The sequence below is a fragment of the Astyanax mexicanus genome, chromosome 23, assembly GCF_023375975.1.
Source record: "Astyanax mexicanus isolate ESR-SI-001 chromosome 23, AstMex3_surface, whole genome shotgun sequence".
NCBI lineage: Eukaryota > Metazoa > Chordata > Actinopteri > Characiformes > Acestrorhamphidae > Astyanax > Astyanax mexicanus.
Window position 1 is genome coordinate 14,201,457 of NC_064430.1, and position 10,597 is coordinate 14,212,053.

General features: G+C 37.5%; 1 protein-coding gene across 2 annotated transcripts; it reads left to right on the forward strand.

Moving 5' to 3' along the window:
• The first annotated feature begins 255 nt into the window (after positions 1–255).
• Positions 256–10,132, forward strand: ndufs3 (NADH:ubiquinone oxidoreductase core subunit S3). 2 transcript variants are annotated; one of them, XM_007244891.4, is made up of 7 exons: positions 256–371; positions 4,529–4,591; positions 6,975–7,072; positions 7,163–7,312; positions 8,207–8,332; positions 9,077–9,196; positions 9,825–10,132. In XM_007244891.4, exons 1-7 carry the CDS (start codon positions 317–319, stop codon positions 9,984–9,986), a joined length of 774 nt encoding a protein of 257 aa, XP_007244953.2. In that variant the 5' UTR covers positions 256–316; the 3' UTR covers positions 9,987–10,132. The 2 variants fall into 2 exon arrangements, with proteins under 2 accessions (XP_007244953.2, XP_049327183.1); XM_049471226.1 differs by lacking the exon at positions 4,529–4,591 and having other exon boundaries at positions 271–371.
• The last annotated feature ends 465 nt before the right edge of the window (positions 10,133–10,597 follow it).

The following is a 10,597-nucleotide window of genomic DNA, read 5'->3' on the forward strand; positions in this document are numbered from 1 at the left end:
CTGTATCATTGACTTCTGTTACAAATCTGATAAGAGTCCTGCATTTTTTTTTAATATCTTAGTTAGGGGTGTGCAATATCATAATGTATGCAATAATAACATAGAATTTTCATATTGTTGCAGTAGTGTATTCTTGAAATATTTATTTTTGTTCAGTGTTTCGTCCTTACCGCAAAAAATACCATGAAATATCGTGATATTATTTTAGAGTTTGACCCGTACTGTGTATGTACTACTCTGTCCGGCGGGCGGCAGCCTCTCTACTGCAGCTCCTTTCTCCTACCGGGGAAGAAGACTGCCCGGCGGCTGAGTGAAGATGGCGGCCTCCTTGGTTAGGCTTGTCCGCGGTGGTATAAGTAGAAGCTTGAACGGTAAGCTGGGAATCAAACTAACTGAGAAATCTGCCTGAAAACTTATATTTTATAAAGTAGTGGCTGTTCGTGCGCGGTCTCTGCCGTCACTGTCCCTTCTGTGCTGGTCTGTGGCTGGTGACCTTTCTGCTAGCTCTGAAGCTAACGGTCGCTAACGCTAGCGGTTACCCCTGTTAGCTACGCTAGCAAACCTAACCTAGCTAGAGTCTTAATAAAGCAGAACATGTAGTCCAACATAAGCTAGACGTGTCCTCCCTTTAACGTGTAAATAATTAGATAATAGCAGTATTTTGACTTTAAGCTCTGAGGTTAGCTAAGCTAACTTGTTAGCGTTAGTTTAGGTTAAATAGTGCTGTTTTGCAGGGAGCAGAAACGATAACACTGCTCAGGAACTGCTGTAGCTAATGCTAGGTATATAATTATTGATGATTAATGATGGATAATTTTTATTTTATATATAACTTTTCACCCATTTTAGACCTGCAAGTTCAGTTTAGTGTCTGTACACGACACTAAAGCTCTGTTTTTTAGTATCTGTTTATTAGTATTGTCTTCCTGCTGACTGTATTTATATACATCTCAGGAATAAATCAAGAGACCTCTTAAAAATGATGAGTTTTTATGAATGTTAAATTGTTTCCTTTCATTATTTAAGGTTTGAAAGCTCGCCATCTTTTTTGTTATTTTAGCCATTTCTCATTTTTTGCAAATAAGTGCTCTAAATTGCAATATTTTTGTTTGGAAGGAATGTTGTCTGTAGTTTATAAAATAAAACAACAATGTTCATTTTACACAAACATGTACATATAAATAGCAAAATCAGACAAACTGCTTCAGAAACTGAAGTGGTCTCTTAAATTTTCCCAGAGCTGTATATTATTAAGTTTGCACAATGAACAAAGACATGAACAGTCTTCAATTTTGAGGGTAGGTTCATTTTAACGGTGTGAGAAAAAAAAATAAATTCAGAAAATCATATTGTATTAATGATATAAATTAATTTGCATTTTGCAGAGAGAAATAAGTATTTGATTCCCTACTAACTATTAGGGGTTCTGGCTCCTACTTATCAGTTAAAAGCTCCTAATCAGCTTGTTACCTGAGTTAAAGACAGCTGTCTTAAATTGTCTACAGGCACAATTAATCAGACTCTAATGCTGTCCATACACTGCATGAAAAACTCTGATAAGACTTTTAACAGACTGAAGTCTGACACCCTTTGACATCTAAAGACAAGTCAAAGACTTTTTACTCATAGGCTAAGATTTTGCAAAAACTGGGGTTCACTATTTGCAAGACTGCAACTAGATTCTTTAAGATTTTTTTCTCATCATGCTTCTGGTGGAGTTTACATACAATACATACATATTAAATTATAAATAATGTGTAAATCAGTTCTGTGATTTATCAGCGACTCAAAACTTTTGTCCCAAACCAGCAATGAAAGAGATTCTATGCTAAAATTTAAGGCAGTTGGGCTCGACAGCAATCCATTAAAATTGTAAAATAACTAATTGTCAGTGGACATTGATATGTTAGTTTCCTGGCATGTACATTTAATTTATTTGAAATATTTCAATTGGCGGTTCTTAGTCCTGATGTATCACTGCCCTGCTTTTTTGTGTATGTGATTTTCTGCCAGCTCAACTCAGCAAGCTCAACTCAGCAAGGGTCTGTCATTAGCTCGTTATTTCAAGAGTTGGATCAGGTGTGCTGTAACGATAACTGCAATGGAACTTCAGGTTTAAGAACCACTGCACTAAGCAAAACCTGTAAGCATATATGTTTCTGTGCCTGTCCAGTTGGTTTTGCAGATTGCAGCAATCTATTTGCTTCTTACTTTTTTACCTTTCAGATAGCTTTGTTTTAAATTTGTATCTACAATAACAAAATATACCCCCCCCCCCCCCCCCCCCCCCACAGTGAATGCTAACTTTTAACACTCAGTGTGATGCTTTGCCACCCAGTTGGCATAACTGCTGTCTATTGCCTGCCTCATTACACCTGATCCAGGTCATCAAGGGCTCCTTAATCAGTTGATGGGCTGTATTAAATGTTTTTTGACTCCTCAATCAGACACAAACACACCACCTATAAGTTATGACTAATGGACTTAATCAGAAAAGTTAGGTTATGGTAAGTGTTAGGGTTAGGGGTGTCACGATTCTCTAAATCCTCGATTCGATTTCATTTTCGATTTGAGGGTCACGATTCGATTCGATTCTCGATTTTCTTGTTTTTTTTTTCTTGTTATTTTATGCCTCATAAAATGTAAATAATATATTTATTATTATTATTATTATAAATATTATAAATAGTATTATTATTATTTATTAAGATATATATGGTAATGCCATCTAGTGACTTTTTTTGGTAGCAACAGTGTGCACTATTAAAACAAGCAGTTTATCAGAGCTGTGTGTGGATGGCTGGTGAAACTGCTCACTTACATGAAGCTGCAGTTCTTCATCCAACCACTAGTCGGAGCTGCAGCAGCAGCACAAGCTCCGCTCTCGTCACTACTTCAGTACAGCCCAGCCACGGGCTACAGAGCTCAGCCAGTCCGTTTTTACTGTTTCTGTAAACAAATAAAGGTTTTAACCCCACTAACCGGATAATACAGCTCACTACAGTTCATCTTTCAGCCCAAGCAGCTAACAGCAGCAGGTTAGAACAGCCGACACGGAGTCACTGCTGGGATTACATTATAAACAGGTCAGTTAGCGCGCTGCTAACCTCAGGATGTTTATAACTACGGAGTTTAGTGGACACACCACGGCCGCCAGGTAAGTCTTTTAAAGGCTACTGAAGACTATTAAAGGCTATTAGAGGTTATTGAAAGCATTATTGGGGGGCAGAAATCAGTACAGGCTGGTTAGATAAGTGATGTGGTGAAACTGTGACTAGCGCTGTCACAGTGATGTTTATTAACGTCATTAAAACAGATTTTGTCAGGTATTGTCTTATAAATATTTACACATAACTTATATCTCTCCTGAAAAGCTTTTATTTTAGTCAGAAACACGCTTGTGTTTACTTTATCTGAGAGAAAGATGTTTTTTTAATTCAATGGAAAGCAACAGGTGTAGTCAATTATAAGTTTAAGATTTTTAATCCACCTCACTGTGATCTATAGTCAGTGTTCTCAAGTCACACTGACACACGCATTTCAGCGAGTTCACACGCTCTCACCTGCGCGCACCCACCCCTCCGTTAGATACAGATACAAAACCTGCGCGCCCAACCCCCGCCCCCCCCCTTCCCCGTTGGACAGATAAAAAACAGTGATCACACTCCCGCCGACACTCAAAACTTGAGAGCCCTGTCTATATTTCTATAAATCCGTTTTCAGTTTCTCCTCCGTGGTTGAAAGGTAGCTGTCTCTCACACAGCAGAACTGAGGGCGGGGCTGCGCTCATGCAGCGGCTCTCTATTTAAATGAATAGGATGCGCTGTGTTGGTGCCGCGCCATTTGCGTAGCGCGCGCGGGAGGGATCGTCGATCCTCTTTTTGACTTCGATACTCGAGACCATGACCTCATTTCGATTCGATTTCAATGAAATATCGAGATCGTGACACCCCTAGTTAGGGTTAACCATTACTTAGTCCAATTCAATAGTACATCAGGGTTAATTATTATGATCTACTGTAATAAATGTTTTGTATCTGTTTCTTGTTTTACATTTGTTTCTGTATTTATGTTTTTACTGTACTTTTTTTAAGCTCTGTTTACACAGTTGCACTTGTGTAATGTTTTGTTACACCATGATTCTGAGGGAATATTATTTGCTGGTGTCGCTATAGACCTATCTGGGTGTAAAATGACTTAAATTTTAAAATTAACATTTATTTAAAAGTCCCCCTTATATGTGAGCCTTGGGCCTCCAAAGGTTTCTTGCTCCTCCAGCTCTAAGGGAGTTTTTCTTGCCTCAACACTCTGAGCTGGGGGTTCTGTGTTGTACGTTCAATGTTTTGCCTGGTTCTCTGTGCTGAGATCACATTTCTATAAAGCTGCTTTGCAATAACATCAGTTGTGTATAATGCTATAGTAATATATTTTTATTTATAAAATAGGATTTATTTGCTTTAATGTATTCTTGTGTTTGGTGGAATTTGGCCTTCATCTTTTGAGTGTTTTCTCACTCATTTTGTTACAGTTGCTAGTCGGAGTGCCGTGCTGGTGCAGAGGCGTCCAGAAGCCACAACAACTGAGACAAGGCGTACGTTAGCTGCACATTACTTTATTTGTTGTTTATCTTTAACCAAATGATTATTAAACAAACACATTAGGATAAGGACTGTATTAGTTGACTGTGTTAGTTGATTGTGTGAGTAATCACATGGGGAAGGGGAGATCAAACTTGCAGTTGAAATATATTTTATTCTCCACCTATAGGTAGGGCTGGCCCGAATAGCGTTTTTTGAGCTCCGGATATTCGGCACTGATTCGAAGCGAATATTCGAATATTCGTTTTTAAAAAAAGAGGTAAAAAAAAAAAATTAAAAAAAGCAAATCACGGCCCCTTTAATCCACTGAAAAATGTTCAATTTGCTCTGACCGACGAGACATATTCACCCCGGATTTTTGGTGTTTTTATCCCCCATATTTTTTCTGTGTTTTTAGCTCAGATTTCTTTGTGTTTTCATCCCGGAATTTCTGCTGCCTCACACGCGGCTTATCCGCTGCCTAAGCAGGCTAGGAGGCTGCTGCTGCACGGTTTCTCCGCTGCGCAAGCCAGCCCAGTAAATTGCTGTTTAGGCTATTTGCTTAAAAAAACAAACAAAAAAAAACGTTTGTTCAGGAAGTATTTTATATTCTTAAACATTGGTAATTATATTAGAGGACAGTCATTGTAAACTGTACTTGGTCTATTTCGGTTAAAGGATTGTGCAGGGCATATTACTGATTTTGTATTTTTGCACTTGGGCTATAAGCTCAATATTAAATATTTCGTTTGTTTAGAAATTATTTTATATTTTTAAACCATGTTAAATTATATTAGAGTAGAGGAAAGTCATTGTTAATGACGTTATTGTACTTGGTCTATTTCGGTTTTAGCATTGTGCAGGGCATAGCCGTATTACTGATTTTGTATTTTTGCACTTGGGCTATAAGCTCAATATTAAATATTTCGTTTGCTTAGAAATTATTTTATATTTTTAAACCATTTTAAATTATATTAGATAAGAGGAAATTCGTTCAGACATCATTTTTGTAGGCCAGGCTTTTGTAACCGATTTAGCCCCTACTGTTGCCACATTACCCCTTACGTTTTATTATATAAATCAGTTTCGAAGAGCCTGCATTTTTTTTATCATGTATAATAGAGGTCTGCGCGAGACTGATTTTTAAAACCACTCTTCCACGCTCCCGCGTTTCTGTCTCGTTACCGCTCCGCAAAAAAAATGCTTCTTTTAATCCCGCGCCCGCCCGCCACATAGTGCGGTCCCGTTCCTTACCCCAGTCCAAACACCATCGGTGTGTGCGTGTGTGTGTCGGTCCATCCTGCGCGTTGAGAGTTTTCTTTAGGTTTTTTTTTTTTTTTTTACAATTATTACAGTTCTCTTAACTATTTATTAATTTGCTCCCGCATCGTCTGGATTAAACTCCCGCTCCAGCCAATAACAGTTCAGTTCTGTCCCGCGCGCAAGATATTCTGACGGGACCCGCGAGAACAGAAGTGGTTAGAGTGAGGTGGAACTCTGGAAAGGAGAAAAAAAACGAATATCCGAATACCAAAATTAAAAACCGAATACCTACTCAACGAACGAATATCCGAATACCCGAATATTCGGGTCCAGCCCTACCTATAGGGAGAGTCCATGAGCAATAAATCCCAATTCTTTCAAAATGCAGCTTTATGCTAAAATTGGAAGGGTTACTTAAAATGAAGAAAACTTTTATTCTTGTTTTTATTGATTTGATAGATTTGGCAGATTTGGCTGCTTGGAACAAAAGAAGATCTGAATGAATGTAAAGATGAGATTAGACACTTAAAGGAATCACTTAAAGGAGAACTCCAGTGTGAAATAGACTTTGGGTGTAGTAAAACATGATAAACAGTACTACTCTATGTTGAATAGCCCACCTCTGTTTTTCTGCAGCTTTCCAAGTTCTAGCAGTTTGTGCAGTTTTTCCCAAACAGGCTAGAATGGGTTTTAATGGGGCATATTTTTCCCCTGCAGATCAAAGTAGCTCCACACCTCATTGGTAGAATCTGGAGAGCCCAGACATTTAAAATGAGGCATTCAAGAAGTTTAAAAGTGCAGAAGAATTTTATTAAAAAACACTGTGTACAACCCGTAATGCAACCTACATACATCTTCGGGTGCCGCCATCTTAAAGTAAAGTCATAATCAGTAGAGTAACGAGTCTATTGTTTTTTTTTTTTTTTTTTTTTTTTTTTTTTTTAGCTTTATCTTAACATAACATCTCCAATTTTAAACAAAAATGTCATGTAATAAGTATGTCTTGTTTAATTGATTGCATCTAAGGTCAGGTATAAATGTCAATTGAATTTTCACTGAGCTATTTCTTTAAAAAGACCTTAAGACATTGCTAGTTCTTAATGATAATTACTTTTACTGTAAATGTTTTTACAGCTACTGTTAGGCCCAAGGATACAGTCACTCACAACCAGCTGTCCCAGTTTGGGGAATATATTGCTGAGATTCTTCCCAAATATGTGCAACAAGCTCAGGTAATAAGCTCAAATCAGTGTTGTGTTTTTTTTATATTAAATGCAGTTGTGCTTTGTGTTTGTAATTAAATATGAAGTATGTGTCTTCAGGTTACCAACTACAACGAGTTAGAAATTATGATCCATCCAGAGGGAGTCGTACCTGTGCTGACCTTTCTTCGTGATCACACCAATGCTCAGTTCCGCAACATGATAGACCTCACAGCAGTGGATGTGCCCACTAGGCAAAACCGTTTCGAGGTTAGAGGACCTTATAGTAAAAGTGAATTTTTAATTTCTAAATTCTGTAATTTTTTTTATTGACACTTGATTGAATTATGCTGACATTACATCTATTTTTTTTTAAAGAGTATATGAGTATATATGTAAATTGCCTGGTTTCCATCAGGAATATTTATTATTTTATATTTATAAGGGGACAGTACGTGACCCCACTTTTTTTCACCCCAGGAAAAAAAATTTAATAGTTGGGCTGGGCAGTATTTATGAGTACAGTATTTTTTAATCTTCCCAAAAATAGTCAGTTCTTATAACCCAGTGTACCTTATGTATGAATTCTGCCAGTCAGGTTATAAGGAGCAGTAAAGCGACTCTGCAAAAGTACAGTGTTATACAGAAGTTTCAGTTTAGTTCTCCAGCACCGGGGCTGGAGCAGTATTAGCATTAGCCGCTAACCGATATTTAACGGTTTAGAGTTGAGTATTATCAGCCTGTAACCCTGGCTAGCACTGCTAGAGCAGCATTAGCAGTAGCCACTAACTGTCTCTGACTCTTTCGCTCTTTTCGCTCTTACTTTTTCAGCCTTTTTCAGAAATTTGAGAATCTAAGCTTACTGTACATAAATGGAATCGCCTTACTCACCTAAATAAACAGTTTTCAGGAGAGCAATCTGTGTAGATTATCATCCAGCGCTCGTTTGACTTTAAAAGAGAGTCTTTTTTTAGTTTTGCTTACTTAGTTTAGCTTTACTTAACTTAGTTAAGTGAGTTCAGTAATTAGTGTTATTAGATCAACTCATTAGTATTGTTAGTGTTTTAACTCATCCTATATCTACTTATCTGAACCAAGCAATCAAAATCATATTATGCGTAGTCCATTTCAAACTATAACTAAAAACGGTCTATACCATTTCAGATTGTGTACAATCTCCTGTCCCTGAGGTTTAACTCTCGCATCCGAGTGAAGACCTACACAGATGAGCTGAGCCCTGTTGACTCCTCTGTCTCTGTTCATCAAGCAGCCAACTGGTATGAAAGAGAGGTATGTAATATGATCATACTAAATTGACATGTATGAAAAGTCAGTAGCACATTAATCTTTTGTTCCTTTTTTGTTCTGGCATTTAATGTGAAGTTCATTAGCAAACTTAGACCTCCATGCCTCACTTAAAATAAGTGGATAATTACTGGTTTTCTAGTAAATTTGCTCAGCCCCCCTTGCCGTTGGACTTTGTGTAAAGTGGCCCTTGATCTGAATGATGCAATTATCATTAGTGAAAGCCAATTCTGGAATAAACAACATTTTAAAGTGGAGTAAAAACTAGAAAATTAGAGTACTGTGAGCATGGTGAATGTGATGTTGCCACGGTAACGTAAACTATCACTTTTTTTGGAAGATGATGGATTTAGAATCTGTTAAATAATTTTAACTGGTTTAAGGTTTTATTAACAGCTACATTGCTCAAAATCTTAAGTGAATGTTGTTAGGTTATAGCAAAATCTATCATAATTCTGTATTACTTCAGTTTACTGATACAGAATTCCTAAAAAAACTCCTACAGAGAAAATGTTGAACAACATTATTTGAGCACTATATGAACTAGTGGTGGGAAATAATGTGTTTTATCTAAGCATCTAAATGTATTTATTTATATTATATTACTTTTTTATTTTTTTAACACATTTCCCAGGCCTAGAGTGACTCCAAATGAAGCTCACAGAAAAAAGAAACAGTCCAGCTTTTAGATATGTCTGTAGTGTGAATTATATGCTTGTTAATTTTCAGGTGTGGGACATGTATGGAGTTTTCTTTGCAAATCATCCAGATCTGAGACGAATCCTGACCGATTATGGATTTGAAGGCCATCCTTTCAGAAAAGACTTTCCTCTTTCAGGATATGTAGAGGTAATACATTTTAACAGTTCCTGTTTGGCACATTTTAGAATTAATTATTAAAAGAATACTCCACTGTTTCTTCAAACCTGGTTTCTGAGCTCCACTGCCTTGCCCTGTACATTTTAGTGGTTTCCCTGCTTTAACACACCCCTGCACCTTTGAAAGACTTGCTAATATTCCGGGGCTTAGTTTCTTAAACATCTTACCAATGGAGAAGAACATTGTTCAGTGTGATGCTTGCTTGACCATCTAAGAATCATCTTTGTGCTTAGAAGGTTTTGGGAAACCTCCCTCTGATATTTATTGAATCCAGGGATGTTTGGAAGAAGGGAAGGTATGGCAAGGGATGTGCAAGACAGGGGCTTTAGGACCAAGTTTGGGAACCACTGATTTATTCTGGATTTGCAGTTTCTGTATCATGGTATTTTCTACAAACCACAGTTTTGATGTATTACTGTGTAAATAGAATGTCAAACTTGTTGACTATAACACACATTTAAAAACAAAAGTCACTCATTAATCAGATTGTTGCAGTTGTCTGTGGCAATCAGATGTATGCCATAGATCAAACAGGCAGAAATTAGTTTGAAAAAATAATGATGTATCTGTATCATAACTGGATTTGTTTTGTGTACAGCTGCGTTATGATGATGAGGTGAAGCGAGTGGTGGCAGAGCCTGTCGAGCTTTCACAGGAGTTTCGGAAGTTTGACCTAAACAGCCCATGGGAGACATTCCCTGCATACAGGGAGCCCAAAGACACACCCAAACTGGAGAGTGGAGACAAACCTGCAAAGTAACACCCATTTCATTATGTTGTAGAACACCTGATGTGCACATGCACACACCCTTATTTCTGTTCTTGCTAGTGAACTTCTGTAAATATAAGGCTATGTCTTGTTGGGAGACACCCCGAGCATCTAAATAAAAAAATAATTTAAAAATATGTGCCTGTTTGCCTTAATTTTAGCTTGACATTGTAAAGGTGCTGGTCAACGAATTAGAATAATTTGAAATAGTGCAATCATGAAATTCTTTGAATGCATTTTTTGTGCAGAAAGCAAATCAGGTGTTCACCGCACCTGTCCTACTCGTTAGACTAATCACAGAACTCGTTACCTGGAAAAAAATTTGCTCATTTAGGCCATTTAACTGTGACACTGTTGTTTTATTGAATTAGAATAATGGAGAAACCGTTTCATTGAATTAGAATAATTTTTATTATAATTACAATCATCACTTTCTCAGTATTTTGTGGCTGCCCCCTTGGCTTGTATGACTGCCTGAAGTCTCCGCGGCATTGATTTGACCAGCTTGTCGCAAGTTTCCGCACTCACAGCTTCCCAGGCAGTGGCGATGTTCTGCTTCAGTTGGTCCAGCGTAGTAGGCTTTCTGTCGCGAATTTTCCGCT

Bases quoted from the DNA above. Each gene is read 5' to 3' on its own strand.
- ndufs3 (XM_007244891.4), top strand. From the start codon at position 317: ATGGCGGCCTCCTTGGTTAGGCTTGTCCGCGGTGGTATAAGTAGAAGC. The intron at 372-4,528 runs GTAAGCTGGGAA...ATTTTGTTACAG, and splicing joins TATAAGTAGAAGCTTGAACG to TTGCTAGTCGGAGTGCCGTG. The intron at 7,313-8,206 runs GTTAGAGGACCT...ATACCATTTCAG, and splicing joins CTAGGCAAAACCGTTTCGAG to ATTGTGTACAATCTCCTGTC.